The sequence below is a fragment of the Malaclemys terrapin genome, chromosome 19, assembly GCF_027887155.1.
Source record: "Malaclemys terrapin pileata isolate rMalTer1 chromosome 19, rMalTer1.hap1, whole genome shotgun sequence".
In the NCBI taxonomy this organism is placed as follows: Eukaryota; Metazoa; Chordata; order Testudines; family Emydidae; genus Malaclemys; species Malaclemys terrapin.
Genome location: NC_071523.1, coordinates 16,674,138 through 16,691,646, shown reverse-complemented (window position 1 = coordinate 16,691,646; position 17,509 = coordinate 16,674,138). Strand labels below are relative to the sequence as shown.

The 17,509-nt window shown below is 39.3% G+C and overlaps 2 protein-coding genes across 8 annotated transcripts in view; both read left to right on the top strand.

Moving 5' to 3' along the window:
* The window catches only part of SLC35E2B (solute carrier family 35 member E2B), a 31,430-nt gene extending 25,103 nt beyond the window's left edge, over window positions 1–6,327 (top strand). The window contains exon 9 of the mRNA XM_054009259.1: window positions 385–6,327. Coding sequence (XP_053865234.1) covers window positions 385–631 — 247 coding nt within the window. The 3' untranslated portion in view covers window positions 632–6,327. The remainder of the gene's footprint in view (window positions 1–384) is intronic.
* A 4,540-nt stretch (window positions 6,328–10,867) lies between these two features.
* LOC128826089 (cyclin-dependent kinase 11B) overlaps window positions 10,868–17,509 on the top strand; it is a 37,603-nt gene continuing 30,961 nt past the window's right edge. For 5 of the 7 annotated variants that reach the window (XR_008442790.1, XR_008442788.1, XR_008442789.1 and 2 more), the window contains exons 1-6: window positions 10,868–10,937; window positions 13,730–13,855; window positions 14,644–14,759; window positions 15,150–15,277; window positions 15,986–16,124; window positions 16,692–16,828. Coding sequence is in view for 1 of the 7 variants with exons in the window: in XM_054009162.1 (XP_053865137.1) it covers window positions 13,745–13,855; window positions 14,644–14,759; window positions 15,150–15,277; window positions 15,986–16,124; window positions 16,692–16,828 (631 nt within the window). In the remaining 6 variants the exon portion in view is untranslated. Of the gene's footprint in view, window positions 10,938–13,729; window positions 13,856–13,934; window positions 13,992–14,643; window positions 14,760–15,149; window positions 15,278–15,985; window positions 16,125–16,691; window positions 16,829–17,509 lie in introns of those variants that run through there. The other 2 variants (XR_008442791.1, XR_008442792.1) reach the window with 2 other exon arrangements.

The following is a 17,509-nucleotide window of genomic DNA, read 5'->3' as shown; positions in this document are numbered from 1 at the left end:
TTGCTGAATGGAGTTTTAGGTATGTGATTCTAATTTTAAAATATTTGCTGATACTGCCAGTTTTCTGGTGGGAATGAGTAGGTGAGTGGATTAGCCAAGGGAGAATTAGTGACATTCTATTGTATGCTTTTAAAAAAACAGCATGTCTCTTACTTGGTGACTTTAATTATTCCCATTAGCTCTCAGTTTAGGGATATTACACAAATGTTATTGCTGATACTTAAAGGAGTTGCTTTTTTATTAGCCTGATCAGGAAAAGTGGAATCTGGCTTTCTGCAAGATAAAGCACCAAAAGATCTAAGTGTGATGGAGCATACTGAATATATTGTGTGTGGCAAATGTCAAAGCCTTTCAGTCCTTAATATTTGTGTTTTGTTGTTTCAGTGTTGCTAGTACTGTGAAGCATGCGTTGTCAATCTGGCTAAGTATTATTGTGTTTGGTAACAAAATTACAAGCCTCTCAGCCATTGGGACAGTTCTAGTAACAATTGGCGTTTTGCTATATAACAAGGCAAAGCAACATCAGCAAGAAACAATACAAAGCCTGGCAGTGGCAGCCTCACAACCCTCACAGAGCACAACTGAAGATACCAAGCCACTAATATCCAAGGATTTAAAGCCATATGATTGATACGGCTCTTAATTCTTCCATCACAACCTGACACAACTCAGAGGATCTCTGTCTTAAATGGACGCTACCCCAGCTGTTGACAATGCTTGGTTTCTTTGAATTCACAACAGGTGAAAGAATGGACTTTGCTGCAGAGAGGAAAAAAAGGAGAAGATCCTATAAGCCTTGGTTTACTAGAAACTGACATGTAGAACCGAAGACCAAGACCAACATGGTAAACATTGGCTTCATACTCCTTCCTTGACTCTGCAAATAAATAACAAGACTATATTGGAGATAAAACTTCAGTGTCAGATGGAAAAATAACTTGTACCCCAGCCCCACCAAAGTAATGTGATAACATGACCCATCCCTGTTTTCTGCATGCTTGCAGTAGGATGAAACTAGTGGATAGGAAAAAAATGTCTAGTTGCCACTCTTTTTAAACATCCTAGACTGTGTGTGTGCATGGTGAGGATCTGGAAGAAAGCACTTTGAAAGACTAAATCAGTCATTTTCGTTTACACAGCTGTTAGTGTAAACTATGAATATGGGCAGCTACTCTTGAGTATGAAGCCAGCAAAGAGAATTTGTGCTTTCCTTTGAAATTCTCTAACAACTGGAGCATTGCAGTTTGCCTGGGTACCAACCACATTTGTGTGTCTACAAAACTGATACACACACACACACACATGCCTATATACTAGGAGTCAAAACAAATAAGTATAGTTTCTATCAGGCAAAAACCACTGGAAATTTTCAGAAATAAATGAGGCATCAGCATTTCCATAGTAAGTACTGTCTTAATTTTAGAAATATCAAAGTTTCCTTTGCATTGTAATTTATCATAAAATATTTTTAAGGCAAGAGGGGAATAAGTTTGATTTTTCTTTTTTTAATTTATAGGAGAGCAGTTAAAAACAATAGACTTCTTGAAACTCGGGGTTACAACTCTGTCTTTAGCTTTTGTGCTCAAGTATTTTAGTATGTCCTGTTACAGTGATAAGAAGTCAGAGTGGATAGAGTTTAAGGGTAGAGTTTTAACCTTAAACTGAGAATATTCTGGCATCTGTTTTTTTTTTATTTTGCATGATATAGTATTTAAAAAAAATCAATGCTTTGAGAGAAAGAAGGTAGAAAACTTCAGCTTCATTTTGATTATTTCACTTTTAAAAAATGCTAAATCTTTCTTCATTGTTGTCAAGATTACAGCATAGGCCTCTCCCTCCATAGGGCAGCTACAGTCATTAATCAAGATTTAGAAATTTCCTACAATAACTGGTGTAGTCCTGGTTTTACCTAATGTTAGTGAAACCCAAATCATTGTCATGAAGCACAGTGTATCATGCCATAGGGCATGTCCTAACTTTTATCAGACAAAAATATAGCAACTTGCTCTGTATACAGTCAGATTTATCTCTCAAACAATGTGGAAAAAAATAGAATCCTACTAAAGATGTAGTTACTAGGTAGGTACTGTCTTAAAAAAGTAAGACTTTTTAAAGTAAAATTAAAATGTCTTATATGTATTTTACAAGTGATGGATTTGCTCAATCATATAGGGCTTTTAATATAAAAGAAATTGCCCTTTCAACTGCTAACAATAAGTTATTTTCTCCAGTAAACCAAACCATTAAACTACAAGTAACAAACCCCTATAAGATGCATTCTGGGGATCATGAAGTGTTTGGGCTGTGAAAAATTGGGAACAAAAAACAAAGCTAAGGTATTATTCTCAAAGTGTTAATCCTTTTTTGCCGCCTACACACTAATGTTTGCACTAGCTTTGTCTGCCCATCTGACATGATCTGGAGAGTGATCTGTGCTGTAAGGTCAGGGATATTGGGTCCACACCCAAACAAAGCTATTCATTGTTTAAAAATCCAGTAGTTAATGTAGAGTGGACGTGCTGCAATATAAAACTGTTTCCTTTTAGCTGTTAGATATAACTTGCAATTGTAGTTGTCTCTTTAGACCTGTTTACTTATTTGGGCAAATCTGCTGCATGTCTAGATCCCTTTAGGGAAATAAAAAATTAAGCTTAGAGTTCTGTTTGACAACATGCTAGCTTCAGAAGAGTCTGTCTATATGAAAGAGCCTACCATCTATCCCATAATAAGTTGAGCATAGTCAGTAGAATTTATTGGACGCATTCTGCACATAGCCAATTGGCATATGTTTCCAGCCTGGCACTATATTTTTCTCATCTACACAAGGGATAAACAGATCTGTAACTCCATTTGCCTTGTGACAGCTCAACATCTAGCCAAATAAACTGTGAATCAGCCAAATTTCTGATGAATGTCATCTAGATGCAAAGCCCTAGGTAAAGCTGTGCACTATGTGAGATCTAGCTCATTTTTAAGCTCTGCCTTCCAATAGTTGACTTAGCATTCTGCCAAGAATTTACAGTTGCAATTTCACTGAGATTTTCAAAGACCAGTATCCCTTCTTGGCTTACATAAAGGTAGATAATTGTGCACGGAATCAATATTTTAACTGTCTAGCATATTTTTTATAGAAAGTACACATCTTCCATAAACTGCCATTTTAAGATGTTATATAAGTGGCTTAATGAAAGCATTGATTTTTTTTTTTTTTTTTTTAGCTTGTCCTGATGTAAGTTACTCAATGCATTATTTTCACTGACAGTTTCTTTTTGGTTGCATATGCCTTTTTGTTAAAGAAAAAATACGTGAACTGCATGCAAAGTTTGCTTGGATTTGGATCATTAGGGGGCTCAACAGTCAGGCCTTTGAAGTCCATTAAACTCCAAGAACAGAGTTCTCTAATGTTCTCTCTTTGGAAAACATGAAAAATTTCCTGTTGCCGAAGAGTATAATATGTTTATTTGAAAACCGAAGGACACATCCTTATTTTGCACGCATGATTTTACTGAATCAGAATAAATATATAGGCTTGGATTTCTGGAATGTCATAGGGCTGTCAACTAAACCATTGTGTAAATACCTAGCTAATTTGGCAAGGACGGTGATACTGAAAACCACAGGATAAAGAAAAATCACAGCAGGCTAGGGCAGGTATTTATTTTAAAATTTCCCCCCAACCCTAGTATGGCATACTGATGCTTGACTGAAGGGACCAACTGACTTGCAAATATAAGGAAACAGATAGTTCTGCATTTTGTACATTAACTATGATGATACTATCCCCAAAACTATATGTCCACCATCTGAAGATGTGGTTAATAAAGCTGCTGTCAGACAATGATTATTATATATATTAATCTTCCTGTGGATATAAAATCCTGGGTTAATTGTAATTAGGTTGTGACCATTTCATGTTGAATCCCTTTCTCCCCTTATGACTAGTGATCCCAGTGTTCTAGCCACTCTGCAATTTGATCTTTCTCTAACTTTCCTATAAAAATCTGAGTAGCATTTGTCGCACAAGTGAATTACTGTGAAGACTCCATTATATTGCATTGATTCTGCTGCCTGGATTTTAGCACAGGTGACTTACTTAAGCAGCCATAAGGAATAATACCTTATTCAAATAGGAATCAAAGCTGATATTTTGTTTGTTTTTAAAATGCAGTTATAACTCATGGCCCATTCCTGACTTTTATTCATAGTTTCTCCCCTTTTCTGCAGGTTATTTTCCCTGTGTTTTCATCTTTTAGTGGGTGTAGGTTAGGGAAGTAAATATTGTTTAAAAAGTTAACCGTTTAAACTATTAAAATTATATTGTTTAATTAGTTAACCGATTAAAGGGAGAGAGGCTGGGGTTGGCTGGTCAGCCCGGGGCTGGGGCCGCTCTGGCCAGCTGGCCCAGGGTTGGGAGTTAACGGTTAGGGTGGGTTAACCAGTAAGACTAATGCTTACTGGTTAACCGTTTAATATTTTATATCCCCAGTGTAGGTGCTTTAAGTTTACCCTCATACCAATAGCAAGCGATAGGTGTCTTGAAAATAACTCGGACATTTTCTTTTCTCTTGTTCTCTTTCCAACCATTGCAGATCTCTATAATCACTCTTGTGTTTGTCTTAAGAACTGAAAGTGCTCCCAAGGCCAGCCCAACATGATGCCTCAGAACTGGGGTGGATGTTTAGCCTTGCTTTTCAACATAAACTTCAAACCAGAATGATTGTAATGGAGTCATACAGTGGGATAAACTGAGTTTCTCTTGCAGCATAGCATGTATAGGGTGGTGGTTTTCTTTTGGCAGTCATGGAAGCCTGGTCTGTGTGTTAAGGATTCTTTTCAATGTCAGCAAAGGCATTGGGCTTTCCCCTCTCAACTCCATCCTCTGTTCTGTTTTCTAACTCATCACATAGGTAGCTCCTGTCTCCTTTTGAATGGATATTAGGACTTATCTTAGCCACTGTGTGGGTAGGGGCATGTGGACTAAAAAGCCAGATTTGTATTCGGTAAGCTAGTATCGCTGCAGATTTGAAGCATGAATCAGCATTGGGTGTCATGGAATTTACAATCCTATAAATATGAACACCTGTCCATTTTTTTTACATACACTGTGTGGGTAACATTACATAGGGTTGTCTGATTTTAGGGTCTTATTCAGCTAAGATGGGCAGTGAGGCAATAAGCCTGCAAAATCCACAGACTTGGCATCTAATTCACCTAGAAACAAAATTATACCTTGCAATTGTGGCTCAGACTTTTGCAAATAATTTATAAAGCTTTTTAAGCCTCTTCTAGAAAGCTGAACACTTCATGCCTATTTAAGCAGCATTTTACTAAATTAATGGAGCTTCTGGAACCATTTTGCTAGTCAAATTAGTAACCCTATCTAAGAAAATGAGTCAAACTACACCAGCTGGGCACCTTCTCTTTGAACTGTTTTTAGGAGAGAATCAAGTCACTTCTTCTCTATCTTATCAGTAAGGGATGGAGAAGAGGAGGAGGAGCAGGAGACCAGAAATGGTCATCAGTATCCACTTTGAGAGAATTTCAGTTCCTGAATTGCAGTAAGGCAGGGCTTGCTGAAAGCCTCAGAAAGTTGTGTGGTTCAGCACCCCGAGAGCCAAGTTTTTGCTAACTAGTCATTGATCAGGAGAAAGAATCAGTGAATTGCCGTTTCAATGCAGGCAGACGGATCTAAATGAAGATTTAAATAAGTGTGTTACAGAAGAGAGGAATTTATAAAGTGGGTAATAGTTGGGTGAACAGATAGCAAGTGAGAAAAATTGGGACCCTTTTTTTCCCAGGGGAAATGAGATAGTTGTGTATGTAAGATAGAGCCCCTAATATCAGGATGTCTGGTCACCCCAGCTAAGGGTATTGGCTCACCATTCAGCAGTCCTTTAAATGGAAGATACCTTAGTGTCTGAGAAACTTGAAAACACAGTAGCTCTAATTGCTGCTTCTATGTCAGGGCCAAACCTTTATGTATTTGATACCAAACTACGAATGTTGGACTGAAATACACTGTACATATTATTTTGTAGGTATTTTGTATAGACACAATTCCGGTATTTATGTAAGGTAGGACATTTGAGTACTTCCTAAAAAAAATAAAATCCATCATGCATAATCAATTAAATATAACTGTTAATTCTGTTTGTAATACATATCTGATCCTGTGGATACCAATCATGATTGTTCCTGTGTATGCTGCAAACAGACATGATTAAACATCCTCGTTTTTTACTTATTCTTGAAAAGAATAAAATTAATGTGTAATGTTTTTATTATTTCTTCTAAGAAAAAAATAAAAAATTCCATCATGTAAGTTTCTATCTGTGAATGTGGTTATTTAAATACATATGAAAACTTTCTTCAGTGATCCGTGACTGTACCTTGGTAACGCAGCTGAAACTCCCAAACCCCAGGCATACTAGGGATGATGAGGAAAAAAAACAGCCTTTTTCTATTAGACAATGTAAATCTCTCTCTGGGGAAGGTGGGGCACAATGTATTCTGGTGAGTAGAGCAGCTAACAAGTAAGGACTTTTAAGGCATGTCTACAAAGGGATTAAAAAAAACCCATGGTGGCCCAATCAGCTATCTCTGGCTCATAGGGCTTGGGATTTGGGGCTGAAAAATTGCTTTGTAAATAAAATTGCTGGAGCCCAAACTCTAGGATCTGCAAGGGTTGATGGTCCCAGAGCTCAGGCTGGAGTCTGAGCCAAAATGTCTGCACAGCAATTTTTAGCTCCACTGCCCGAGCACCGTCAGCCCAACTGCCCAAGTCAGTTGACCTGGGCCAACTGCAGCCATGCTGCAGGTCTTTTATCCCTGTGGAGACATACCCTTAGGTTCTAAATGCTGTCTGTAGGAGTGGAGTGTGGTCTAAGTATTAGAGTCTGGGACTGGGAATTAGGCCAGCTGAATGCAGTCTCATTTCTACTACTGAACTGCCTTGTGACCTTTGACAAGTTGCTTAATCACCCTAGCAATTTTGCCCACCTGCAAAATAAGATTAATACATTTGTATCTCATTGGGGTGAGGGTTTGTGAGGCTTAATAAATATAAATAAATTAATGGAGATATCCCATCTCCTAGAACTGGAAGGGACCTTGTAAGGTCATTGAGTCCAGCCCCTGCCTTCACTAGTAGGACCAAGTACTGATTTTGCCCCAGATCCCTAAGTGGCCCCCTCAAGGATTGAACTCACAACTCTGGGTTTAGCAGGCCAATGCTCAAACCACTGAACTATCCCTCCCCCCTTTAATGTTTCAATGCTTCTTTTTGACAGTACTAATTTTTGTTATAATTGTATAATTAAGCTGAATTCCACTTTGGTTTTTGTCATCGAATTTCTTAGTCTGTTATAACCATATATGGCTTTCTTCATCTGCTGTTTGTTCTTGAGATTGCCTGTTTTCAAGTTCTAGGCACCATTGTGTCAGAATTTGTAATGCTTGTTCTTTCAGTGTGCTGCCTCCTAGTGTGCATTCATTCCTCGATCTATGACATTTATATGCTTTATTTCAGAGCTTTTGCATTACTTGGATGTCTTGATTTTGTTAATTTAATGTCTTTCTAACAGTGATGCTCTAGCTCATCAAAAGTTGCTCTAGCTCAACAGAAATTAGGATTTGATGCAAGAAATTCTTGGTTAAATTTCTGTGCCTTTGGGTACATCTATACTTACCTCCGGGTCCGGCGGTAAACAATCGATCTTCTGGGATCGATCCCGGAAGTGCTCGCTGTCAACGCCGGTACTCCTGCTCTCCGAGAGGAGTATGCGGAGTCGACGGGGGAGCCTGCCTGCCGCGTGTGGACCCGCGGTAAATTCAAACTAAGATAGTTCAACTTCAGCTACGTGAATAACGTAGCTGAAGTTGCGTATCTTAGTTCGAAGTGGGGGGTTAGTGTGGACCAGCCCTTTGTTTCATGCCAGAAGTCAGACTAGATTATTATAATGGTCCCTTCTGGTCTTAAAATAAAAAAATCTTTAATGTTAATGAAAGATGGTGACATGATAACTCTGGAACTGAAGTCATCCTATATATGGACAGAATATGTGCAATAAAAGCTGAACCAGATAGAGGCACTCTGTCAGAATGATGACCCATATTATAAGGAATGTATCAGTACACCTGTCCTGGCTTCCCTTGACACTTGCAGTGAGACTCCCAGTTGTGGTGTTTTTTTCATTATAGACACAAACACGTTTCCTGTAAATTTCCAATCCAGAATAGGTAAGGCATCTGGTGTGCATTCAGCTGGTAAGCTGGAGGTAATTAATACCTCCTAGCTCATTACAGAGCCACAAGGAAAAAAATTTGGCTTAAGTTGTTATATAAAATATTTAATTTTTATTTAAGAAATTTGTTTTAATAGAGGTTATTGAAAATAAGCAAAATTTTGTTTTATGGGGACTTTACCCTTAATTTCTACTTGGGCTGTTGATTAATCGCAGGTAACTCTTGCGATTAACTCAAAAAAAATTTGCAGTTTTAATTGCACTGTTAAACAATACAATACCAATTGAAATTTATTATATATTTTGGATGTTCTATATTTTCATATAGTATTCTGCGTTGTAATTTAAATCAGTGTTTTTTATTTTTTGTTACAAATATTTGCACTGTAAAAATGATAAACAAAAGAAATTGTATTTTTAAATTCACCTCATACAAGTACTGTAGTGCAATCTCTTTGTTGTGGCAGTTCAACTTACAATGTACATTTTCTGTGTGTTGCATAACTGCACTCAAAAACAAAACAATGTAAAACTTCAGAGCCTACAAGTCCACTCAGTCCTACTTCTTGTTCAGCCAATTGCTAAGACAAACAAGTTTGTTTACATTTATGGGAGATAATGCTGCCCACTTCTTAATTACAGTGTCACCTGAAGTGAGAACAGGTATGGCACTTTTGTAGCCGGCATTGCCAGGTATTTATGTACCAGATACGCTAAACATTCATAGGCCCCTTCATGCTTCGGCCACCATTCCAGAAGACATGCTTCCATGCTGATGATGCTCATTAAAAAAATTTGTTAATTAAATTTGTGACTGAACTCCTTGAGGGAGAATTGTATGTCCCCTGGTCTGTTTTACCCACATTCTGCCATATATTTCATGTTAAAGCAGTCTGGGATGATGACCCAGCACACGTTGTTCATTTTAAGACCACTTTCACTGCGGATTTGACTAAGGGCAAAGAAGGTACCAATGTGAGATTTCTAAAGATAGCTACAGCACTCAGCCCAAGGTTTAAGAATCTGAAGTGCCTTCCAAAATCTGAGAGATGAGGTGTGGAGCATGCTTTCCGAAGTCTTAAAAGAGAAACAATACAGAAACTACAGAACCTGAACCACCAAAGAAAATCAACTTCTGCTGGTGATATCTGACTCAGATAATGAAAATGAACATGTGTTCATCTGCCGTGCTTTGGATTTATCAAGCAGAACCCCTCATCAGCATGGACGCATGTCCCCTGGAATGGTGGTTGAAGCATGAAGGGACATATGAATCTATAGCACATCTGGCATGTAAATATATTGCAGCGCCAGCTACAACAGTGCTATGAGAACACCTATTCTCACTTTCATGTGACATGAACAAGAAGCAGGCAGCATTATCTTCTGCAAACGTAAACAAACTTGTTTGAGTGATTGGCTGAACAAGAAGTAGGACTGAGTGGACTTGCAGGCTCTAAAATTTGTTTTATTTTTTAATGTATTTTTTTGTACATAATTCTACATTTTAAGTTCAACTTTCATGAGAAAGAGATTGCACTACAGTACTTATATTAGGTGAACTGAAAAATACTATTTCTTTTGTTTTTATACAGTGCAACTACTTGTAATCAAAAATAAATATAAAGTGAGCACTCTACAACACACAATACAACATGTAATTGAAATCAACTTATTTGAAAAAGTACATAAACATATTTAAATAAATGGTATTTTATTACTAACAGTGTGATTAATTGCAATTAATTTTTTTAATGACTTGACAGCCCTACTTTCTACTTCTACCATTCAAAACAAATAGCTGTGAAGTGTAATCTATAATGTCCGTTTTTAATTCTTATTTTGCAAATGTAATCAGAAAGAATGTAATGAACGAAAAGGTAAGAAGATGGAATGCAGAACAGGATTTTCATGCCCAGCGCGGTGGCTGAGACGTGTCACTGGCTCTGGGCACGCACTGTGGTCAGTTTAATCACTGTAATGACCACAGCAGGATGTGCAAAGAACTCACTCACGGCACTGCAAGAAGAGAGGCCGTGTGCCCAGTGCTTATACAGTACAGGCCGGGGATGCCGGACTGTTGTCTTTTCCGCGCTCTGCGTGGCCCAAGCCAAGGCTCCGTGCCTCAGTTTCCCCATTTGTAAAAGCGGGAGAACGAGCCTTTCCTCAGCGGGGTGAGACTGAACAGCAGCTGACAAGCGCTCGTACCAAACAGACCTGCGCCTCCTGGAGTCACCTCCCGCCTAGGGTGACCAGATGTCCCGATTTTATAGGGACAGTCCCGATTTTTGGGTCTTTCTCTTATATAGGCTCCTATTACCCCCCACCCCCGTCCCGATTTTTCACACTTGCTGTCTGGTCTCCCTACTCCCGCCGGGACCCGGGACTTTGGTCTCCGGCCCCGGTAGGCTCCGCTGCAGCCGTGGGAGGTCACCCGAGCCCGCCTAGGCGGGAGGCGGGGCCGCGCGTCTGACGTGTGGGCATCGCTCAGCCCCGCCGGGCCTAGAGGCTTCGTCGCCGCCACCCACCCGCCCCTCAGCTTGGCCGCATGCGCGCAGCCTAGCGTGAGGGCCAGGCCAACTGCACCCCGGTCACGCCAGTACGTCATCAGGATGCGCCGGAGAGCGGAAGTGACGCGTTTGTCCCGCGCTGGCTGGCGCTGCAGCCTCTCTCCTTAGTCTCCGGCGGCGGGCGGTGAGTTTTGCGCTAGTCGCTTCCCCCGCGTGGGCCCTGTGTTAGTAGCGGGGCTCGCTCTGGAGTGGGGCGCCGGGTGGGAGGAGGGTGTCGGGGGCCCAAGGACTGGCGTGAGGAGGGGGAGCCTGTGGGTCTCGGAGGCTCTCGCCGGGGGCTTAATGTTGGGGTGCCTGAGGGGAGAGGGGAGGTAGAGATTGGGGACCGGTGAGGGGGGTGAGGCTGGATGGGAGCGGTGAGGTAGAGGAGCTTGGGGAACTGGCGAGGGGGGCGAGGCTGATGGGGGCAGGGGTGAGCCGACGAGTGAGACAGTGGGGAGCATGAGGTGATAGGCTGAGAGTGCTGCGTTGCGGGGTAAATCTGCACAGGAGTGTGGGGAGAGACGGGGGACCCTGGTGTCGCACTCAGAATTGATCAAACCATGTCCCTGAGTATTAGGAAATTGCTTGGGAAGTCCCCAGACGCCTCCAAGAAGGGGTATCTGAAACATAGTTGCGGTTGATTTCTGGCTCTTAGTCCTGACTGGCTGGGAGTCTAGGGTCCAGCAGAACTTAATAAGACACACCTGGGAGTATCCTGCCACTGAAGAAATGAGGCCAGGAGGATTCAGATGGCAATAGGGCTTGCACTGCCTACACACTGTTGCTTCTTGTGTGTGAATTTAGTATGCTACACATAGTACATAGTGAGGCACTCTTAATGCATAGTATAAAATCATTCTTTTCAAGAAAGAGGCAACAAATGGCAGGAGGGCAGCATGCATGGAAGGCCAAGCACTGAGGCTTTATTTATATGGGAAAGCCTTTTGGTATAACCTAAGGTGCGAATTTAAACAGATATAGTCATATGGCTACGACCTCCTATGTGGACACGCTTATTCCAGTTTCTTTGGTATAGCTTAAACTCCTTCCTCAGTGACAAACTAAACCAAAACAAACACACTTATATTGAAATAAGAGGGTCCATGTGGAGGAACAGGTGTGTTACAACTAGTAACATTTTCCTATGTAGGCAAGGCCTGAAGCAGCTCATCCCACAAGAGAATCATAGCATGAAGTGCTTGTAATGTTTCCACTACCCTTTTACAAAGGAGGAAAAGATTGTCCTTGTTCCTTACCACCACTGCAAAGTCATTGTATATAGGTTCTGTCATTTCTTCCCAGGCAACCTGCAGAGACCTCTCGTCTTTCTTTTTCTTGGAAGCCCTTGTTGCCTTACTTCAAAATGACCCACATTTGAAAAATATTTGAATATAGTACAGTTTAATAAACAACATGCCTAAACCAGGATGTCTTCATTCAGAGTCTCATTTTCGTCTGTGACCCATTCAGATTAATTGTGGGTCGGATATCAGAGCCCAAGGGGTATAATATACCAGGATTCCTAACGAGGGCTGTTTGAAGAGGCAGAAAATATTTTGACATTTTCTAGCTTCATCTGGCCTATTTTCACACACCCCTCTTGGGGGAAAAAATATTTTGTGCATATTCTGTGGTGACAGACATGGATGCAAAAATGTGCACAGCTTTGCAACAAATTCCCAAAAGGCTCACTTCTGAATGTTTGTGACTATTTCAGCCACTTCTACTAGTGGGACTTTAAATATGAAACTAACTTTTACCCGTGTGTGCCTCCGAAAATTGAAATACACGTTTGAAACTATGTAAAGGTGTGCCTATACTGTGATTGAATCATTTTTAGAAGTAAGCCATGTTTAACTGAAGACCGCCTGCCTAGGAGGGTTTGACCATGATTATAAAATGTTTTTTGTTTTTTTTTTTAATTTGCACTGTGGTTGCTGTCCTTACTCATTACTTTAATACATTTTAAAAGTTGTGGTTCAGACAGGATCTTGTTCACTTAGTAACTGAGGCTTAATATATGCAGGAAATGAGACTAGTATGAAGTAGGAATAAAAACAGGTTGAAAAGGACCAAGATTTGTTACTACTATTTGATGGCCATTATGTTACCTAAATGAAATTGATTAGTGGGTCTTAGTCCAGCTCTTTGTAGAGATGTGCCCACTGCTGGTACTGACATATTTGTTGACAGTCTCAGCAAAGAGGCCACGCATTTAATGGGACTGAAGAGACAGAATTATCCTTTTAATTAAAATATATGTTTTCTAGTCAAACCCAAGACATGTAATTAGGGGATGTCCTTGCTATGGCTGTACTGTTGGATGAATAGAAAACTAGAGTTATCAGTCTAGCGGCAGCCTTATTCACTACCATCAAATTCATTTTTAAAAAGGCAGAAAGAGCAGAGTTTTTTGCCAACTGAAAATGTGGCATATGAACTGCAGTGGAAGGACTGTGCTGGTGACAGAGCAGCAGCAGCTCGAGGACAGATGGGGTTCAAAGCCTTCATAAATAATCGTGCAACCCCAGAAAATTACCTTTTTTCACAGCGCTAAAATAATAAGCCATAAGACTAGCACATTTAGGTGTCTTTGGATCATCATGACTGGCAAGATATGAGGCACTATTGCAGAAGTTGCACTGATTTAACTTAAGTTGATTTTTAAACCAATTTAATTAAACTGTTGCACAAATGGTGTAAATACTCTGATTTTAAACCAAACTTATTTTGGTGTAGCTTAAGTCAAGTGCTAACTAACTTCCTTTTACATAAGATTCTGTGAAACTTGGCACATCACATCATAATTTTTAAATGTTTATTTGTATATCGAAAGTGCATTTAAAACTTACCTAAAACATTGATGTAACCAATAGCATTGAATATATATATTTCAAATACATCTACCTCCATTAATGTGGTGTTCTGTTTCAGTTTGTTCTGACTCAAATGGGTGATGAAAAGGACTCTTGGAAAGTGAAAACTTTAGATGAAATTCTTCAGGAAAAAAAACGAAGGAAGGAGCAAGAAGAGAAGGCAGAGATAAAACGCATTAAAAATGTAAGCTGTCTCTTTGTAAATAAACAGTTCTAATTAAAGTGAGGAGGTTTAATTTTTTTTCCCCTCATTTTTCCATTAGAACAAGGCTTCCTCTATCACTATCAATGAAGTTCTTTTGTACTTCCATATTTAACAGGTGAGCACTATCTCTAAGTGTCAAAGCTTACCAAAATGTTGTGCTTTGTTAAAACCTGATTGGTAACACACTAGATCTTTTACTTTGCTTCACAGTTGTTGAAAAGTCTGTCTGAGAAATCAGCCTGGTTAATTGGAAGCTTTAGTTGCAGTATAATTAGACTATTTTGGCCTTTTTGAAATTTTATAGTGCTCCTGTTTTTAAAACTGTTCCTGATTGCAACAGAAAAAATGTTGGGCCCATTTTATCAAATGATTACATTTTTTTGCCCTAAATAATTTTTGCTTATTCTAATTAAAAAGGTGTTATAGGTGGTCATTATCACTTGTTTGTATTATTTGTTGAAAGGTTTTGTCTTTAAAAAACTACCATAAATTAGCATAGTCTTTGAGTTTTTGCAGGTTAGTTTTACTCAAGTAGACTGAATTTATATTGCTTCAGATATTACAACATATTAACTACATTTGATTGCGTGATAGCTATAATTAAAATCTGTACATTTCATAAACCACTAATTTTTGTTGAGTGTCCTATAGATCATTTGGCTTTATTGCCAGCAGTGGAGTTAAACATCAGTTTAAAAAAATACAGCTCACTGCAAGAGAAATTAACTGCTATTTGTTTTTACCCTTCCTTCCTCCTTCCACCATAGTCTGATGATCGGGATTCAAAGCGGGATTCCCTTGAAGAGGGGGAGCTGAGAGATCACCGTATGGAGATAACAATCAGGAATTCACCTTACAGGAGAGAAGATTCTATGGAAGATAGGTAAGAATAGAGGAAGATAATGCTTCTGGATGTGGACGTTGCCTTAGAAGCAATAAAATCTAAATGTTTTCTTTGTGTTGTGGTTAAAGCAGGTCTGCTGGGTTCTTTTTGATACTTACCTTGAGTCACTGAGATTCGTATATCTTAGTTTACCCATCTATTAAAAGCAATTTAATAATATCTCCCTACCTCACAAGAGGTTGAAAGGGATTATTGATTTTGGTAACATGCTCCAAACTCCTCAGATGAAAGGTGCTATGGAAGTGCTAAATATTATTAGATTAAATACTTATTCCTTCTCATAAAGGGTGGAAAAGGAGCAACAATTCATACTTTTATGATGAATTACCTATTACTTTCCTGTGCTTATTCATATAAATTGCATTTTAGAGGAGAGGAGGATGATTCCTTGGCTATCAAACCACCACAGCAAATGTCACGGAAGGAAAAAGCACATCACAGGAAAGATGAGAAGAGGAAAGAAAAACGTAGACATCGTAGTCATTCAGCAGAAGGAGGTATTGTAGCTGTTGTTTGCAATTTATATTGCACTAGCTCTTTGAGGTCAAGCTGATTGGGGCACATTGTGCAAGGTACTGTACAACCGTAGTAAATGTCAGTTGCTTGCCCCAAAGAGTTAGAGAAGACATAACAAGTGGATGAGATTAGGGAGCTGGGGTGGAGGAAATGGAGAAAAACATTCTGAAAAAGAAATGTGAAATTCATAGGAATTCTTGCTCAGTAGTTTTATGTCTGACTCCTTCATTTCTTCTGTTACATTTAATCTGGTTAAGGGGTTTGTATGTTTGGTTCCCCTCTCACCCTGGAGGAGGGAAACCACTTTGCAACAGGGACCTTTTAGTCTGATCCTGCTGCCTTTGAAGTCCATGTTAAAACTTCCAAGGACTCCAGCGGTGCAGGATTGAGCCCTTTGTCTTTATACCTATCCATAAAGCTCCTAACATGCTGTTGCTATAAAGTAATACATAATAATAAACCTTGCTTTTCTGTTGTTGGTAAACTTTATATTTTTAGCAAGTTTTTATTATCATTTAATTTTATTTACAACACAGTTCTAGGTCAGGATTTTGCTAGTACATACTAAGACCAGAACCACAAAGCCCTTAAAATTAGTGCTTTACTCTACCCTGGTTTGTTCTTGCTTTTAAAGAATAGGAACATCTTGACTATAACAATCTAGCATTTATTTTTATCTTTATTATTAGGGAAGCATGCCAGGGTAAAAGAGAAGGAACGTGAGCATGAACGTAGGAAAAGACATCGAGAAGAGCAGGATAAGGCTCGACGTGAATGGGAAAGGCAGAAGAGGAGGGAAATGGCTAGGGAGCATTCCAGGAGGGAGAGGTAAAAATCCAACCCTTACTCTGCAACACCCAAAGAAATTCAGTTAGATCAGTGCCATTACCCCAGTGAATATGCGGTGTAATAAGAGGCTGGGATCTCACCTGCATATAAGCACCTTTTGAAGTGGCTTCATTACCGGATATCTTTCTAACACTAAAGACTCTGTTTGCTGCTGTTGTGCCGTTAAAAGTAATTGGTGAACAAGTCAGTTCTGAAGAATACAGTGGGCTTCCAAGGCTTATTTAAAAAAACAGCTTTTTAAGCCTACTTATTTTTTATTTAAATTCCGACAGACTGCAGAACCTTATTTTAAGGTGGTCCCAACACTCTGTGCCAACTGATAAAGAAAGGCAGACTAGAGCAAATCTGTTTTAAAAGATTAATGTCTGCCTCTGTAAAGGACTGCTTGTGCTATTGGCAAGTACACAATGATACCACAATTTGGTTGTTAGTTGGCACTGAAATTGAATAACTTAGTAGTCTATTATTGCAATAGTAACAGGTTTAGATTACAAAAACAAAAGCCCAGACTTCAATTATATAAAATAGGCAAATGAATGTTTCCAGGGATCGTCTAGAGCAGCTTGAGCGAAAACGAGAACGGGAGAGAAAAATGCGAGAGCAACAAAAAGAGCAAAGGGAACTAAAAGAACGGGAAAGGCGAGCTGAAGAAAGGCGCAAGGAACGGGAGGCCAGACGAGAAGGTAACTAGCTCAGTGTAAACAGTAAAAGGGGGTGTTAAATGGAACAACAGTGGAATTTAGATAAAACAAACATCTCTCTTATATAGGCCAATGCCAGGGTTTTATTTAAAAAAAAAAAAAAAAAAAGAGAACGAGTGAGTGTCTGGCTTCTTTATTAGTCATGAACAAGAGGACAAAATCGCACATGGGGATAAAGAAAGCAAGGTCTTTGAGCTTGCATAGCTTGTTCTGTACTGTGGAACTCAGACCTATTGGTATTGAAGCAGGCCATTAGTCAGTTTTCAATAGACACTGTATCCTTACCTGTTCTTTATTTACGTACAAGATAAACTTTTTACGGGTCATTGATTTCCACTTACAGTGGTCAAACTGGACCTGAAATGTTTCCAGTTTGCAGAATATTTTACATCCCTTACATCGTACATTTAGGTGACAAATGATTAAAATGAGGGATTAAGTGTTTTTGATTTGTGCCTAGATCGAGGCACCGGAGAAAATAAGGACACTCCCCATTTATTTTTTTATCTTGGATGCCAGTATTACCTTACTGTGACTCTTGTTTTGTAATCAGTTCTCATGCTGTTAGTCTCTCATTTGTACTTTGTACTAAACTAAGGGGGACTGTAGCCTTTTAAGAATCTTGATCTGCCAAAAGACAAAACATTTAAGAACTTAAGGAAA